This window comes from Equus przewalskii, chromosome 32 (genome assembly GCF_037783145.1).
Source record: "Equus przewalskii isolate Varuska chromosome 32, EquPr2, whole genome shotgun sequence".
Taxonomy (NCBI): domain Eukaryota; kingdom Metazoa; phylum Chordata; class Mammalia; order Perissodactyla; family Equidae; genus Equus; species Equus przewalskii.
The window spans coordinates 7,387,077-7,406,251 of NC_091862.1; the positions used below are offsets into that span (position 1 = coordinate 7,387,077).

The 19,175-nt window shown below is 40.5% G+C and overlaps 1 protein-coding gene across 8 annotated transcripts in view; it reads left to right on the forward strand.

Moving 5' to 3' along the window:
- The window catches only part of PRKN (parkin RBR E3 ubiquitin protein ligase), a 1,214,117-nt gene that overhangs the window by 998,310 nt on the left and 196,632 nt on the right, over window positions 1-19,175 (forward strand). For all 8 annotated transcript variants that reach the window (XM_070603183.1, XM_070603184.1, XM_070603185.1 and 5 more), the window contains one exon: window positions 17,368-17,429. In XM_070603183.1, the coding sequence (XP_070459284.1) occupies window positions 17,368-17,429 (62 nt within the window). The remainder of the gene's footprint in view (window positions 1-17,367; window positions 17,430-19,175) is intronic.

Sequence of the window (19,175 nt, forward strand, 5' to 3'; positions counted from 1 at the left end):
TCGCCAATCCTCCTCTTTTTGCTGAGGAAGACTGGCCCTGAGGTATCATCCATGCCCATCTTCCTCCACTTTATATATGGGATGCCTACCACAGCATGGCTTGACAAGCAGTGCATAGGTCCTAACCCAGGATCCAAACCAGCAAACCCCAGGCCACTGAAGCAGAACGTGCGAAATTAACCAGTGCACCACCAGGCTGGCCCTTCTTTTCTTTGTAACACCTCCTTCTTAATTGCCCTCTGCACACTTGGCTGTGTCTCCATTTATGTTGATGTGCGTGTTATTTCTTCTGGAAGCTCCATGAAGGCAGAGCTCTGCCTCATTCACTCTGGCTTTCTCTTTAGCATCTGACCTCACACATAGTAGACACATACAAAAAAATTGTTCAACAAAAAATGAATGACTGCTTGGTTGGAATTCAGCTCCTGCCAATGATCCTTATTATTATTAGTGAAATGAAAACATCTGACAAATTTCAGATTGTGTCTCATTATCAAGGAGACTCATTCTTCTACAGTACCTCATTGGAAAACAGGTCATCTCACAGCCAGTGGGAATTGACTCAGAAGGGACATTTGGAGTAACACAGCAGCAACAATGAAGCAGAAAATATCAGTGTGTATCTACCTTATGAAATCACAAACTTCTGAGCTTAACACCGCCTACTTTGAACTCCAAGAGGCTTCGTGTGCTTTTTGAGTAGTAACTGCCTCATCTATAAGTGCGAAACTGAACAAATAATATTTATGGCTTCTTTCAGCTTATTTTTAAAGTTACAAAGTCTACAAATTTTCATGTTATCTGACTCTAAGCTATGCTAATATAGTGGTTATATTAGAAGATGTTCCTTCTTCAGACTACATAGATGCTCATATATGTTCATGATAAAACTCAGGTCTATAAGTTGTTGAATTTTTATTCAATTTTTTCTAAAGCTGTCTTTATATGTACTTCAAGTTTTCACGTAGATATTTTTATTACAAACAGGAGCAGACATACAACTAGATATAGAAAATAACATAATGAACACCCATGAACCCAGTACCCAGCTTTGTCAACATCTACCTTTGCACTGCTCTAGAGAACTCTCAGGTTAATTAATATTTTTATGTCTCTGTTTCATCATCCGTAAAATGAGGATAGTAATGGTACCTATCTCATAGGGTTGTTGTGAAAGTAAATGAATTATTATATGTGAAGTATTAAGAAGCATGCTTTGTCCCTAGTAAGTGTTACAGAAATGTTAGCTTTTGAGGGGCCGGCCCGGTGGCATAGCAGTTAAGTTCTCACGTTCCGCTTTGGCGGCCCAGGGCCGGCCAGTTCAGATCCCGGGTGCAGACATGGCACTACTTGGCAAGCTATGCTGAGGCAGGCGTCCCGCATGTAAAGTAGAGGAAGATGGACATGGATGTTAGCTCAGGGCCAGTCTTCCTCAGCAAAAAGAGGAGGATTGGCAGCAGATGTTAGCTCAGGGCTGATCTTCCTCAAAAAAAAAAGAAAAAAAGAAAAAGAAAAAAGACATGTTAGCTTTATTATTATAACAAACTTTAAACAGATTTGGAGCATCCTCTCCCATTTTCTATGATCCTGTTTCACTCTCTGCTTCCCCTAAATTTGGAGTTTATCATTCACATGCATTATTTCATCCTCTTAGTAGATTTGTATGTATCTATATTGTTTACTAGGTTTTATAAATGTCGCATAAATGACATTGTACTATGCATGAACTATCGCAACTTTGTTTCTTAACTTGATGTTTTCGAGATTTGTCTGTTTGATACATCGCATCCTGGCTAATTCCTGTTAATTTACTTCCCAAAAGGCTTTGCTTAAATGTCATTTTCTCAACCTGAAATATTCTGAACATCCCATTTAAATTTATCCCCCTCTGCTCCTATCCCCCCTTACACTGTCCTTTTTTTCTTTTTGACATAAAGCTCATCACCTTCTAAACTATTACCTAATTTACCTATTTATCGGTTTATTTTTATTGTCGATCTCACCCTTAGAATATAAGCTCCAAGGAGGGATTTTCATCTGTTTTCATTTTTCCACTAACATGAGCCACTGCCCTAAGAGTGCCTGGCATGAAGCGGGGGCACAATGGAATGATTTTTGTCTCTTCTCCTATGATGATTATTTCAGATATTTTCTTTCATAGTTGCCATTATTGCAAAAATGTTGCCATAAACATTCTTGTAAATATAGTCTTGGGCAACTCTATAAGTTTCTCTCTGGTATATACCTGTAAGTGAAATTGCTGGGTGACAGAACTGTCTTAAAGATTCTTTTTAACTGATTTAGGATGTCTTGGACTCATCAAATGTTGGCTGTTGAAAAGGAAAGCATAAATAATCATCAAGAGACATAAATAAAAAACTATCAGCGGAGAGAAATTACTAAAATGAGCTTGCTTTTATTTATCAAGGAGATAATGCTTTGAATTTGATTATGTAAAGTCCTACTGCCGACGTTGGATGCAATTGCTCAGTCAGCATGTCTTGATGAATTTGCCATGGATACTAATAACGCCTGGCTCCCAGACTAATTCAGAAATGGCTACTTCAGCAAAGCGCATGGAGACCCTAATCCACCTGGCTTACTGGAGTGCAAAGGAGCCCTTCAGACCCACTCTGCAGTTGTGCCCCGCCCTGTTAGGGCTTATGATTAAAAGTAGATGCTCAATGTTTTGCTGCATTGTCTTTGATCACATTGAATCATCGCTTATTTTTGATGCCTTTCCACCGTTAGCCGGTTTTCTTTTCAAAGTTATACTTAGGGGGAAAATAGAAGGTAACTCTAATTGTCAAGCATACATTAGGGATTCTAAGCTATAGCCGAGAGAGAAATTAATCCTCAAAGCGTGTCACACCAAACAGCAGCGATCTGCAAATTGCAGATTATTTGTGTCATGCGGCCAGTGCCAGTAGCACATCAGAGAGCTGAAATCCATTTCAATTTTTATCCCAAGCTCGGGTGCTCACGGTTTTCCATTGAACCCAAAGGATGTCGCAATGGCCCCTGTGATGATTTGCAAGGAAATTAAAAGAAAAAATAGTGATTGAAGACTCACATAGTTTTTAATGCTTTTCAATGGAATATATTATCCAAATGAGTTTCCCTACATCCCAGCATGGTTATGGAGGAAATTCAGCAAAAGCTTTCCAAAAAAGTTGTAGTTCAGTTAATCCCCCTAAGGTGTTTTTGTCTTTTTGGGTTTTTTAATGCCTCTCAGTGACTTTGTGGAAGTGATCTGCAACTTTAGAATACATTTTCCTGAGGAGATTCCCAATTAGATTGTAAAATACTCTTTATAGTGTAAGGACAGAACAAAAGTAAATGTCGATTATAGATACTAATTGAAATAAAAATCCCAGTTTCAAACTTATCCTTTAAAAAAATAAGTAGGAATAAATTCTGTCTTCATATGGTTTTTAAAATAGATTTCCTCATTCTGTTTTTTTTTTTTTGGTGAGGACCATTGGTCCCAAGCTAACATCTGTTGCCAATCTTCCTCTTTTTGCTTGAAGAAGATTGTCCCTGAGCTAATATCTGTCTCAATCTTCCTGTGTTTTTTGTATGTGGGATGCTGCCACAGCATGGCTTGATGAGCAGTGTGTAGGTCCATACCTCGGATTCAAACCCATGAACCCTGGGCTGCCAAAGCAAAGCGTGCAAACTTAACCACCATGCCACCAGGCCAGCCCATCCTTATTCATTTTTAATGCCAAACAGACAACTTATTTTTATTTACGGTGAGCTCAGATTTTCAGAAAGCAAATGCAAGATATGACTGAGAAGTTTTGTAACTGGGAAAAACAAATAGAAGAACACAAACCTGGGAGGATATCATCAGGATAAGTCCCGGAGGAGATGAAATTCTAATTTCAATGATGGAAGACAACAAAACAGGCTTTTATAGTTGGGTCAAGGACAGGAAAAAGTAGGGAAATGCCTAAGAAAAACAGGCCCTCATTGAAGAAGACCGCACCATGTTAACAGGGGGAAAGCTACCCAATTCCTGTTTCTCCCATTTTCTTGAGCAAAGAGAATGTTTCCCATGTTGAAAAGGAGAGAACAAACAATTTCAGGAGGAACCTGTGCTTAAGAAAAGTGAGAACAGAACAGGGAACACAGAAATATTTTAAGAACTGTTATATCTCCAAAATCTTCTGCATATAATCTCAGAGTCACTTCCAGGCATCCCTGAGATAGCATAAAGGAAGAGCAATCAGAGGTCAGAGTTCTGGAGATGGGTTTTTTTTTAACTTTTCAAAATGAAGCAAGATTAAATCTCAAAAATGGAAAAACAATGAGTTTGACGTCAGTTTCAGCCATCAACTACAAAAAAAAAAAAAAAACAAATAGTATGAGCACTTAATAAGGTATATGTACTCATTAAGATCCAACTCATTAAGATTCACCAAAACTGGATCTAGAGGAGGTCATGTGTGAGGGATGGGATGAAACTTCTTGACTTGAAACTGATAGCTGGACCCTGGGGTGCAAATGTTGAGCTGGCGTTAGAGACAAGTGGAGGCAGAAGGTTCTGTTGAACCAGTCAAGCAACTGTGGAGGAGAGATTTAGAAACAGAACAACACTGGGCTGAAGATGGAGCCCATGTTGGGATGTCAGAAAGAAGAAGGAAGGGACAATAAAGAAAATGGAGAAGCAAAGGAATGAGGAAAAGAACAGGGAAGTGAATCTCACAACTTCAGGGAGAATGTTTTAAGGGTGATAGGCTGACCTAATCCCAGATACTACAGGGAGATGAAAGGGACAGGACTGGGCAAGGGCCGTTGGCAGTAAGTACTTAACTAAGCGAAGGGGCCCTGCCCTGGGTCCCTGTCTGATCTCCCCCCACACCTCTCCCCATAGGAGCCCACAGGATCTGAGCCCTGCCTGGGTTCCTAGATACCTGGAATTCAGAATTCCCTGCACAGATGGCTCTGAGACTCTTAACTGGCTCAGTCTTCCTGAAGGCAATGGTGAAAGGATAACTCATGGTGGGGGGCTTAGTGGTAGAGCTTGAACCCACAGGTTGCACCATATTGCTGTGCAAGAATCCCTTCAAGGAGGAGGGAGTCTGAGAGTAAGAGGAGGGGAAGGGCCAGGAATGAGGTCTGGCTGTGTCAGTCCAGCCACATTCAGGAGCAGATCTCCAAGGGGTCTGAGATTTCTCAATCATCACCTTGAGATCCTCCTGCAGGGGTATTTGTCAAAGTTTAACAGTTTTTAGATTTATTTATAGCTCTCAAATGTTCAGACACATGATATGTTGTTACAGTTCCCCCAGGCCAATAAGTTAGGGGGCTATTCTAGAGTTCGGCCTAGCTATTGTGTCCCGAATTCAGAGTGGACACCATAGAACACTTTATCAGTAGAGTGGGCAGAAACCCACCCATGTGATGTTAAAGGTGCAATGAAGAAGTGAATGTAGCAGGTGTGAGGGCTCTCATCTACAAAGTCTGACCTTGCCAACAAAGAGAAGATGCCTCTCCAAGTCTTCTTGGAATGAAGCACCGAGAAATCACAGATTAGGTTTGGCTCCTTCCCTCGGGCTCCCCAGCATCTGGTCAAGTGTCTGACACTAAATACATGAGTGAATGCGGCGACAGTGAATAAACAGGAGACTTCCCGAGTACCACATTTGAGCGGGGATGTTGCCAACGACAAGGTCAAATCTAAGAATAGAGGGAAGAGCGATGAGCATCTAGATGCTTCCTGTAAAGTTTCACATATATTTACAGATTATTTCAGACAAATGGGTATTTGCCTCAGGAAAGTGAAGCGTAATAAAGACTTAAAATATTTGGATATAGTTTCTATCACTCCAACTCTAGAGCTAATATCAAGAAAGATCCTTCTAACAATAAGAATGCTTCATTATTAGAATGGAATTCTTTAGCTGACTCCTGACCCCTGTCACTAGAAGTCTTGAGACAGAGGCTGAAATGCAACCTGTCAGGATGTCATAGAAGGGAATTCTGTGTTAGGAGAGAAGTTGGTCTGGAGAAAGTAACAGCTGATAATTCTTTAAAAACTAAGATATTTTTGTGCTTTAATACATGACTATGTATTACATAAATCTATCTTTAATCATTGAAGAAATTAAATACCAGCAAGTCTGTAAAATCTAAGAATTGGATCTGATTGTCATTGATATAAACAATATCATCAGATTGCATTTGGCAGTTGTGTGACTGTCTTGAGGAAAATATTGTGACATTTCATCAATGGTCTCAGTAATTGCCTGAGGGAGGCCCCAGTCTGAACCAACCCAGCAGACCCGGCCTCCGTCTTTTGTTGATAACAGAGCTTTACCCTTGCTGAAAATTAGCTTTATTTTGACAAGGCTAGTAAGAAATGGAGCTTTTAAATAACTCTTTCTTGCTTGAATAGTGGTATACTAATATCTTATGTTTAAAAATTAAACTTTGCCCTTCAAGTATAAAATAGTTCATTTTTAAGATTTTAAAAAACTGACCTTAGGACAAATACTCTTTCACTCATAGGTCCTTAAATTAACTCTATGCAGGCTTGTAAAGTCATCTATTTTCCAGTGCTCTTGTTTGTGAGAATGGGAAGGCAACAGCTTTTGCCCCTTAATTCATTTATTCATTCAGCAAGTATTTATTGAGTACTACCCCTGTGCTGGGTGCTGTGCTGGTTCCCAAGTCGTAAATAAAGTGGTAAGTCCCTGTCCTTGTGGAGCCCGCGTTCAGGGGAGAAAAGCAGATATTATCAAATAATTACACTCATAGTTAATGGAAATTGTGATAGGCGCTACACATATGGGACCTCAAAACCCTTTTTCGTTCAGTTTAATTAGTTGTCATTGATGCAAGCTTTATATGTGTGCCAATACATTCACATTGAACGTATTATCTTTTCTGGAGAGTACGATAATATATAATATGACTGAAAAGACTGGCTCTACCACCAGTGGACACCCGTGTTCGTAGCCCCTTCATGTTCATTTTTTATAGTCACTCCATGATGAACACTTTTAACCTCTGAAATTCTGCTTTGCTTTTGTTTTTTGGTTGTGCGTAGATTTCTGATGTCTCTACGGTAGTATATTTTCTCCCCCAAACACAAGAAGTGTGCTCAAGTTAATCAGACTGATCTTATTAGTTTGACAGTTAAAAGATGGTTGCATGTGAAATTCTGAACCTGTGGCATTTTCATATGCAAGATCTAACATCTGTTTTTGTTAAACCACCATCACAGGGCAGCAAGTCGGTTGCCGTGCATAGAGTCTAGGATTTGAGGTAGAATTTCAAGGTAGAACTGTCTATTACTCAGCTCTGTCATTTGCTTCACTCACTACCTGGGTGACAAAAGACAAGTTATCTTGAATATTACAAAGCAGCTACAAGTAGAAAACAGAGCCCCTTCCCGCTCCCCCCCAATAAAAACGAGATCGGCTCTGGTCAAACAGAACTATGAGCCGTCAGTTCTCTTCCTTGACATCTTTGTGGAATATTTGTTTTTAAACCGCAGCTTGTTTGCCATAATCATCCATCTGTTGATCGTATACTCAAGTGATGCCCTTCCTCTGCGCTATGGCTGACTCAGAAGGCTAAACAGAAGGTATATTAGGCAGTTGCTAACTGTCCATTTTGTCAGAAATTGGAGTTAGTTTCCCTTTTGCATGTTTGCATAAGTGGATGTATTTGGGGACCTGGGGCTTAAGTTATTTTCATTATTGCCTCTATTAATTCACTTCCTAAGTGTAGATATGTAAAGCATGCAGTCTGAAATGACCAGTGAGATTAAAAAATAACTTCCAGGTAGTTCAAAGGTAAAAATATGTCATAAACCTTTATAATATCAAATAAAAATATCAAATTGCTTATTAATCATTTTAGATTATTGTAGTGAGTAAATGAATAAATGGGTTAATAAAAATTTAAAGCCTTAAATGTACACTAACCATATTTTTCTAAGCATATATGATCTGATCTTATGTACATATACATATGTGAATATATATGTATACACATTATATACATATACATATGTACATAGTTGATAATTATTATCATAATAATCTCAATTACTTAATTGGATATTGGGTTCCTTTAGCAAAATTCGTCTCTAAATATTGAAGATTTGGGCAAAAAGCTTATTTCTGGGATAGCAGCAGAACAACCATTTCATTTTTTTTTTAATTTTTATTTATTTTGGTGAGAAAGACTGGCCCTGAGCTAACATCACTGCCAATCTTCCTCCATTCTGTATGTGGGATGCCTCCACAGCATGGCTTGATGAACGGTGTGTAGGTCTGCACCCTAGATCTGACCCTGTGAACCCTGGGCCACAGAAGCAGAGCACACGAACTTAACCACTACACCCAGGCTGGCCCCAGAACAACCATTTCAGCTACAGTCTCACAAGTACTCTTGCCCTCCAGAGATCCTCAAAATAGCAACCACCAGTCATGAAGAATTTATTATGTACAAGGAGCTGTCCTAGGTAATAGATATACGACCATACATAGAGATACACATCATTTACAACAACCCCATAAGTGAAATCTTCTTACTCCCCTTTTTATAGGTAGAAAATGAAGGGTTTACAGCTAACCCCCTATCTTTGGCCCCAGATAACATAGCTAGTTAGTGGTGGAGATGAACAGTCCCCTCATTTATTTCTCTCTTCTTGCTTCATCATTATTTCTCATTTCCCCCTGGGCCAGGTACCTGGCAGTGGGGGAGGGTGGGCCAGGCTGGGACTGAAAGTTCCCTCCACTTTCACATGTAGGGTAAAGAGATTGTAGAATCCACCCACTGAGAGAGAGAGGAGAGAGGGGAATAGGACAATGACAACCAGGAAAATACACACATCTTGTCTGCACGCTGGTCTTCCTTTCTCAGGCATGTTTGGGAAGGACTCTGTCCTGAGGAGCATATCTATGCCCACACATTCTTGATTTTATTCACATCCTTCATTCTTAGGGGTGTTACCATTTAGTGCATTCTTTCAATCCAGCTGGATTTGTAAAGTCCTCGAAGACAATATTATGCTTCTTTTCCTTCTGTATTGCACCAAAAGTAGTGCTGGACACAACACTGATATTTAGTTCATTTCCTCAGCCATTTTTTCAAGGAAAGACTTAAATAACAAATTAAAATGCCTAATGTAGCGTATATTATACTATTCGGTATTTCTCAACCTAAAACCATTGTTTAATATGTTTTCCAAGTAAGTTGGAGCTTCACATTTTCCCTCTGAAGACAGATAATGATTTTACCTTTTAATCCAGACAAGACTAGACAGAAGCGGTCAGGTCTCCATCACATCAACTTCGAAACCCACCATCTGAGAGAGCCTCGGGGCTTTTATTTGGTAAATCACCTGCAAAAGCCAGAAAATTATTGAATTTCTTTTCTTCTATATATATAATATATAGTGGAAACGACTCAGCATTTAACCTTTATTTCTTGTTTTGTGTTTCTTTCACTACTCTGATAATCTTTGCCTTTGAATAAGTATATTTAGATGACTCAATTTTTCAGCAGTTGCCCTAAGATTTACCATTCATACTTTAACTAATCCAAGTCCACTTTCAAAGATGACTAGAACACAGAATTTGTATGGTGCAGATACCTTATTGCATAATATTCCCAATTCCTCCTTCGAATGCTTTGTGACATTGCTGTCATTCATTTCACACACACACACACATATATATATATATGCACTGTAATCACCCAGTACATTGCTACTATTATTCCTTTAAATTTATCTTTCAAATAAATTAAGAATAAGAAAAATAAAAGGTCTTATTTTGCCTTCATTTATTCCTTCAACACTCTTCCTTTCTTTATGTAGACCCAAATTTCTGACCTATATCATTTTCCTTCTGCATGGAGAACTTCTTTTAATGTTTCTTGCAGGGCAGGTCTATTGGGAATGATCCCTTCAGTTCTTGTCAAAGAAAGTCTTTACTTCACTTTTGAACGGATAATTTTGCTGGATATAGAATTCTAGCTTGGCAGCATTTTTATTTCAACATTTGAAATATTTCACTCCACTCTCTTCTTGCATACATGGTTTCAGATGAGAAATTTTCTGTAATTCTTATTTTTGTTCATCAATAAAGTGGTTTTCTTTCTTTGACTTCTTTCACAATTCTCTGTCTTTGGTTTTCTGCAAAACCAAAGATATGGTTACACTTAGATGTGATTTTTGGATATTTACTTTGTTTGGTGTTCTTTGAGCTTCTTGGACCTGTAGTTTGGTATCTATCATTAATCTTGGAAAGTTCTCAGCCATTGTTACTTCAAGTATTTCTTCTGCTCTATGCTCTCTTTCTTTTGTTTCTGGTACTCAAATTACAGGTATGTTACCTCTTTTGAAGTTGTCTTGCAGTTCTGGGATGTTGTGTTATATTTTTTTTCATTCTTTCTTTTTTTTTCTTTGCATTTCAGTTTAAGGAGTTTCTTTTGACCTTTCCTCAAGCTTACTGATTCTTTCTTCAGCCATGTCAAGTCTGTTGACAGTTCATCAAAGGCATTCTTCATTTTGGTTATAGCTTTTGATTTCTAGCATGTCCTCTTGATTTCTTCTTAGAGCTCCCATCTCTCGCTTATATTACCAATCTTCTCTTGCATGTTGTCTACTTGTTCCATTAGAATCCTTAACAGCTTAATCACAGTTATTTTACACCTCCTGTTTGATAATTCCAACATCTATATCGTAGGTGAATCTGATTCTGATGCTTGTTTTATCTCTTCATACAGTGTTTTTCTTGCCTTTTGGCATGACTAGAAATTGTTTGTTGAAAGATGGACACATTATATGGAATAATAGGAACTGAGGTAAATAGGCCTTTAAGGTGAGAATATATGTCATTCTGCCTAGGAGTCAGGCGGTGTTTAATATTTGCTATAGTTGAAGCTGCCAGAGGTTTCAAATTCCCCTAGGGTCCTTGATTTTTGTCTCCCCTCTTGACTTTGGGCTTCCCTAATTACTCCTCCTCAGAGAGAATCTGTGTCCTGTGGTTCTTTCAGCTCCCACCCACTGTTGTTTTACTGGAACACTGCTGGTGAGGTGGTGAGGTTAATGGGGAAGGTGTTCTATAATCTTCCAATTAAGTCTCAGTCTTTTAGTGAGTCTGTTTCTTGGGACTGTGACTTTCACAAGTGTTTTTCCAGTGGTATAGGGGTTTTTTTCCCCTGCCTCTTACTCCCTCCGCTGCATGAAGTGTTCTCAGTCTATTTCCTTGAGACTCTGACTTCTGTTGACTATTTTCCTCCATTCGGTGAGACAGGCTGGAGTCAGAGGAATGCCCTTCTCCCATAGCACTGGCGTAGGTGCTGGCAAAGCCCTTTCCCCTGGAGAGCAGACCTTTGTTACAGAGAAGGCTCTGGACGTATTTCACAATGATTGCTCTCCCACTCCTCCTGCCAGAGCCACAAGGGGATCTTCTCCTTAAGGACCTTGTAGGGTTCTTGAAAGTAAAGATCAGGAAAATCTCTAGGACCCTGGACCCCTAGAGTTTCTCTCTCTCACACTAGTCCACACCCAGCTTCTAGCAATGCATCAAAATTACCACCTAAATATTCCTACCAGTTTATAGTCCCAGTGACTTATGCTCCATATAAGCAGATCTGGTTGTGACTCACTGGATTTGCCTGTCTCTCCAGATTTCAGTGGTGCTTTGCCCTGTAACGTCAGTTCTCTGATGTGTCCAAACAAAGTTGATTTTCAGTTTGCCCAGATTTTTCTTGTTGGAAGGATGGGAATAATAACTTCCAACCCCTTTACATGTCAGAGCTGAAAAAAGAAGTGCTGACCTTTATTTCATAAGACAATGGATCATGTAGCAATTGTTTCAGCAAGCTACTTCCCTTTAAATAAATGAGATTATTATAAGAAATAGCAGCAGTCATTAGATGTGGGAATGCCATTAATATTATTAGCAATGAATTTGCTTTCTATTTTATGTCATTCCATCTTGCTTTCACATACATTCTAAACTACTGTTTGAAGTAGACATTGTGATTTTTCTTGATAAAGGATATGGCATTTAGAGTAACTGACTTATTCAAGAATGCATAGTTAGCTAGCTGTTGCAGAACCAGAGCTTCAACCTAAGCCGTGATGACAATAACTTGTTTTAAAAGGCATGAAACCCCCAATTTTGATATTCCCCTTCTGTAGCCCATACCTCCAACTGCTATTGTCAAGTGTTGACAGTGTCTGTAGGCTGTTCTTTTGAGGAAATTGGATGAAAGGAGAAGCAAAGAGATAGAGTGGTAACTATATGCTCAAGGCTGGATTTTTGCTGAATTTTCAAATGGGAAAGATTTATGTACATATATGGTTTGAAGTGAACAACCCACAGAGCCATGGAGCTTGAGAACAGAGAGTGAGTGGTAAGTTAAGCCTACAAGGAACTGAGAGGGGACAAGTAAGCATGGATGAAGAATAACTCTTGTTCTGAGGAGGAGGAGCCTTTCCCATTTCACCCTGGAGGACTAGAGAGGGATGGAATGGGGGTTACGATTGGAAAAGAACATGAAGTTCAGGGATGGTACACTTGATGGTTGCCACAAGATTGGCTCTCTGGAAGCCAAGTCTGAGGCAGAGGGTGGCGTACAGATGTTTATTGGGATCACACCTGGGAAAGGAGGAGAAGGGAGCAGGATTGGGCAGAGTAAGAAGTTGAACTGCTATGTAGGCCCAAGAAAGCCTCAGGCAGCCAGCAGGAGGTGGAGCAGGGGTGCCCATCAGTAGCCCATGTTGGGACAAAGTAGCTGGACGTTCAACCTCCCCATCACCCTGTCAGCAGATTTGGGGCCCTAAGGAAAGTGTGTCCTCAGGCAAGGTGACTCTCTGCAGCTGAGGAAGACCAGCGTGCAGGGGGAGGCTTCTCAAGGTCTTCCCACAGCTTCTTCACAGGGCGTCCGGGCCCCTCATCTCCATGTCCACTGCGATAGCTTTCCTTTTTGGGACTTGTATCACGTGAGGTGGTGTTTTGAGAATGAAGTATTCAGAGGCTAATTGAGAAGAATAGTGATGATTTGGAAGAGTCCCTGAGGGAGATGGGAGGGAGTGCTGACCAAAGACAAGTGAGGGGGCAAGCTGCACCGAGGGCTCAGCAGGGAGTGGACCCGAATCTGCAGTGGCTCCACTCTCAACAAGGTCGCAGCTTCTGGTAGCTGCTGTGAATTTCAGTCAGAAGATCTTCCAGCCCCATTTTGTTACACTAGCTGTGATTAGCAGGAATGAAACAGGAGAAGGAAAAACAGGTGGTGGCATTTATCCAGAGCTGGATATTGGATATCAGCAAAGCAGTTCCAGTAGAAGTACAAAGGAGTTACGGATTCTAAGCATCACTGAGATCTTCCCATGTGGGGTCCAGGCTGGGGAGAGAGGTGAGAGGTCAGGAGAAGACCACTTAACCAATAAAAACAAAGCACCTACAGGCTGGAGGTCAGAGCTGGGGACTCTGGGATGAGAAAAGAGGAGGAAGGCTGGAGTAGGAGCCCCTCCCAGGTGCCATAACGACCGAGCTAGATGGAGACTGGCTAGATGGTAGATGACATATTCATGGAGCACCTGCCATTGGACACTTTGTACAGCCGTGCATTGTTCCAGGCATGGCTGATATAGCAGTGACAAAACAGCAAAGATCCCTGCACTTGTCACCTTTGTATTTCAGCAGTGGGAGGCGGAAAATAAAGTAATTGAGGTGCACAGCACATTCGAAGATGATGAGTGCCCTGGAGAAAGTAGAGCAGTGACGGGGGTGTGGGGGCGTGAAAATAGGCTGCAATTTCATGTAGGGTGGTCCCGAACGGCCTCACTGAGAAGGTGACATTTGAGCAGGACTTGAAGGAGGTCAGGAGTGCTCCATGCAGGTATCAGGGCCAGGGGCTTTCCAGATGCAGGGCATGGCATATACCAAGGCCTGGAGACAGCAGCCTGCCTGGGATGGTCAGCAACAGAGAAAGATGAGCAAGCCAGCATGGCTGAAGTGCACTGAGCAAGGGAGAGAGAGGGGTCAGAGACAGTGGAGGACCTCATAGGCCACTCTGAGGACCTTGGCATTTACTCTTAGTGAGATGGAAAACCCATACATATTTTAAGAGAATCCTTTTAACTGTTATCTCAAGAAGAGACGGACTGATGGGGGCATGAAGGCAGATGATGCTGGGTGCCGTGAGCATACAATGTGGTCCAAGTAGACAGCCACGGCTTCAAAAGAGGAGGATCCATTGTCATGTGTGTGTAGACCCCATGTGGGGATTTCGGATAAAACAAGCGTACACTACCACCATTAACACCTACTTGCATATCATCTTTAATTGGCAGGCCCTTTTTCCCCTCTTTGTCACACTACTGCATTCTGTATGCGTGTCTTGCATTTCTAGTTTTGTTATTTTGTCTTTTGTTTTATTTTATTTTATTTTGTCTTTTATTTTGTTAGTTTGTCTTCAGACTAAGTTTGCATCTGTCTGTTTCCCACATTGATGTCCCTGTGAAGAGCACACAGATACCCCTCCATGGTCTTCTTAAATATCTTGACCCCTTACAACTCTTCCCTTCTAACTACATGCTATATCTGTCCTTGTTTGTTACATTTTGTTGCACCTACCAGGTGTTTCAGGTAATTATCTAGTCTTCCGTTAAAGATGTTTATATTTGAGCTATCACTGACATCAATCCTTTCAGTTATGTCTTAGGAGAATGTTAGAATACAAATTCTGAAGACAGGCTAATTTTAAATTCTGTTTCTTATTTTACCTGCCATTAAAATAAGTCAAATCAGTTTTCTCAAATTTGTGGGATATGAAGGACCACTGTAAATGAAAAAAAAAAAATCCTCCAAAACTTCTAAGATTGAATACTTATTTTTTAAAATAATATTTCTTAAATATGGCTAGATATAAATTTATATAAACATGTTATGCTTATACAATAAGAAGGCCCAAATGAAAATTTGTAAATTAAATGAGAATGAAAGCACAAAACCAAAAGAGTCCAAATTAACTGTATGAATTTAATCTGACAGATGCTGTCATCTTACTGAAATTAAATTGTTGCTTGGGATGGAACAGGGCCTTCCTGGGTCTTCTGATCTCAGCACACCTACGACCCTGTGCTAGGTAGTACTTCAATTCTTCTATCAATCACTTCTCGTGGTGATCCCTCCCCTTATACACTTGGCACAGCACCAGGGGACCCTCACATGTTGAGACGCACCTGGAATTCTCTCTGCTTCTGTTCTTTCTTCATTGGTTTCACGAAACCAAAATAGGACCATTTGCTCCCAAGGAGATCTAAAACTCAAGAATTGACAGGTGGCTGAATTTCCATAGCAGTTTTTGGTTGAATTGTGGCCAACCAAATGACCCAAAAGACACTTTTACTAATTATTTAGATGATCATCAGAATAGCAACTCTGAAATGAACAGCACATCAAAAAGATTCTTCAGACTCCAAGTCTTTGTGGCCTCCAGTTGGAGAAACACATATCAAGTATATCTTCTAACATTAAGGATCTTGCTTTCCTTCTTTGTAGTATTGGACGTGCCTATGGCAATTAATTTACCACATTTTCCATCAAAATATTCACCTCAGGATTTTCATTTATTTTCCTGAACTATTTTCAGGTGATATCACCCGTTTTTGTTTTTCAATCTTTTGTACTATCTTAATGAACATTTATGAATCACTTTCTCAAAGCATGAAATGCTATAATGTCAAGACTATATCAAATATAATATCAAAGACTAAAACTATGATCCAGCGTTTTACATGATCACAGAATTTCGGAACTAGAACTAACCCAGTCAAACCAGATATTTCCTCTCTAAAATATCCTGCATAAATAGTCATTTAGCCTCTGTTTGAAAACCTCCAGTTACTGGCTTACAAGGCAATGTATTCCACTTTTAAATTAGAAATTTATTTGTATTGAACCAAAACCCTGCCTGCTGTAATTTTTACCTGTTGATTTTAATCATACCTTCTAGAATAATGCACAAATCTAATCTTTCTTGCAAAGGATAACTTCTTCACCCCTGTGAAGACAATTCCCTCCTTCCTCAGCCTGCCCTCCCCCAGAGAAAGTCGTCAACACTGTCCACCATTCTTACATCACAATGCTGAGTAACAGGAGAAACAGCTCAGTGATTGTTTTGGCGCATTTTGCATACAAGCCAATTTCCGTAATAGAAACTTCAACCAATTATGTAATCCATAGATCTTATCTCAAAGAAACAGGTTTTTATATCAATTTTGTTTCCAGATTTAATATTATAAATGACTACAAATTAATACTGTGGAATAATTCTATTAAAAAGACAGGGATGGAACACATTTTAAAGGATAACTAGCATACACTGGCACATATAGATAATATGATGGATTGATTTACTTATTTCTATTTACAAGTGAAGAAAGAAAATGTAGGGGCTGGCCTGGTGGCTAGCGGTTAAGTTCTCATGCTCTGCTTGGGCAGCCCAAGTTTGCCAATTCAGATCCCTGGAGCAGACCTACACACCACTCATCAAGCCATGCTGTGGTAGGCATCCTACATATAAAGTAGGGGAACGTGGGCATGGATATTAGCTCAGGGGCAATATTCCTCAGCAAAAAGAGGAGGATTGGTGGTGGAGGTTAGCGCTTGGCTAATCTTCCTCAAAAAAAAAAAAAAAAGGTAAGAAAAAAAGAAAATTCGAAAGCTTAAAACAGGCTCTCATTGACTGGGTAGAATTAGAAGGTGATGGCCACCAAGACTGTCACGATCCTCCTCCCGGGTCCTTTCCATAAGAGACCCTTTCCAAACTGAAATGCGGGATCTTTATGGTCTTGACAAAGCTTCCTGGAAGCACCAGGCAGGGTTCTCAACCACAGCCAAATCCCATGAAGATGGGGCGTCTACCCGCCCTATTTTCATTCTTAATTCTCGGTGTGCTGGACCCCAGCCTGGAGGGCAGGAAACAGGACGTGATGAATACATGAAATGAACCTACACTTATCAGCTCTCTCCTTCTGGCCCCAGAAAATCCTGGCTCTATATTAGGGACAAGTAACATGCTGGGCAGAAAGACATGGTACCCTAAGGCCCCACAAAGACCAGATCACAATCCAGAGACGAGAAAAGGCCTGGCCAGCCTCATTTGTGGCTCCTTCCTAGAGTCACAGTCGGGGGTCAGGCAGCAGCCAGGGCTCCCTCGGAGGTTTGGCTATTTTGTGGTTGATGAGAATGTGTTTTGCAGGTAGGCGTTTATGTGCTCCCAAACTACAACACTGGTCATCGATAGTCATAACTGGATGTAAGAACATATTACTGCCCTAGAATGGGAATAACGTATTTGTAATTAATTCTTTTTTTCCACCAGCTGGCTGCCCCAACTCCTTGATTAAAGAGCTCCATCACTTCAGGATTCTTGGGGAAGAGCAGGTGAGTCAGCTTCTCGAAGGCTGTGCCAGAGTGTTGTGAAAGATAGACACTAATGAGATAGTCCACACTCTCTCCAGGAGGCAGAGTGTGTCTTCTGACCCTAGGGGCCCTGAAATGGGGAAGAAAGCCACGCTGGAGAAATGTGTGAGGACATTCTTCCTCTTCTATCCATCAGACCTGACAGGTTATTAATTGGTACATCTGCTACCTGCCAGAGCATTTCATCTCAGGACGCCAGCGGTAAGCAGGTACCACGTCGTGGCAGATAAGCAAACGAATAAGTGATGAGGTGAATTATGCCTGAGGGATCGATCGTCACAGACAGCCCTGATTTGGTGTCTGTGGGTGGATATGCAAGCTCTTTTCACCAGATTTTTGTACTTTGTGTGTATTATCTATATTTCACTACAGCACCTTTCTCCATGGATGTGAACATGTGACTTCAGTAAAACGGATGCCGTGAGGTCTTCAGTAAGACATGTCGGATTTTAGATAGATGTGCTAAGTAAATAATTCAGGGTACTAAATGTTACACATATACGTACACATACATATACTTTTGACTGCTTAAAAATGAATCTCTTGGGGCCGGCCCTGTGGCCCAGTGGTTAAGTTCACACACTCCACTGCAGGTGGCCCAGTGTTTCATCGGTTCGAGTCCTGGGCGCGGACGTGGCACTGCTCATCAAACCACGCTGAGGCAGCGTCCCACATGCCACAACTAGAAGGACCTACAACTGAAAATACACAACTATGTACCCAGGGTCTTTGAGAGCAAAAAAGGAAAAATAAAATAGAAAAAAAAATGAATCTCTTAATCCTTTTACGGAATTACAGATTCTATATTATTATGTTAAATCTTGGTGTCAAGTTATCCTTGAAATACTTATACCAAGTAGCTGAGGACGTGTGGTTAACCTACCTTACACTCTCATATTGACTTTTATTCCCAAGGTAGTCTTTGCCAGCTCTGACCAGAGAACATGCCAACGGAGATGTGGCAGCTCAGTTCTGTTGACGAGTTTTTGCTCTGTGTGTTTTTCTCTGGTGTGAGTGTGTTGCAAAGTGGGACTGCCCATTTCTAAGATGAGATTAAACGCAGAAAGGGGTTAATTCAAGCAAGATAAAAAACTGAAATCATTTCCAACCCCTTAAATTAACAGGTTACAGGATGTCTCCATTTTTTTTTAACTTTTTATTAAGATTATGATAGTTTACAACCTTGTGAAATTTCAGTTGTACATTATTGTTAGTTATGTTGTAGGTGCACCACTTCCCCCTTTGCGCTCTCCCCCCACCCCCCCCCCCTTTCCCCTGGTAACCACCAATCAATTCTCTTTGTCTCTATGTTAAACTTCCACCTATGAGTGGAGTCATACAGAGTTCGTCTTTCTCTATCTGGCTTACTTCACTTAACCTAATACCTTCAAGGTCCATCCATGTTGTTGTGAATGGGATGATTTTTATCTTTTTTTCTGGCTGAGTAGTATTCCATTGTATATACGTATACCATATCTTCTTTATCCAGTCATCAGTTGATGGGCACTTAGGTTGCTTCCATGTCTTGGCTATTGTAAATAATGCTACGATGAACATAGGGGTGCATGGGACTTTTGGAATTGCTGATTTCAAGTTCTTTGGTTAGATACCCAGTAGTGGGATGGCTGGGTCAAAAGTTATTTCTATTTTTAATTTTTTAGGAAATCTCCATACTGTTTTCCATAGTGGCTACACCAGTTTGCACTC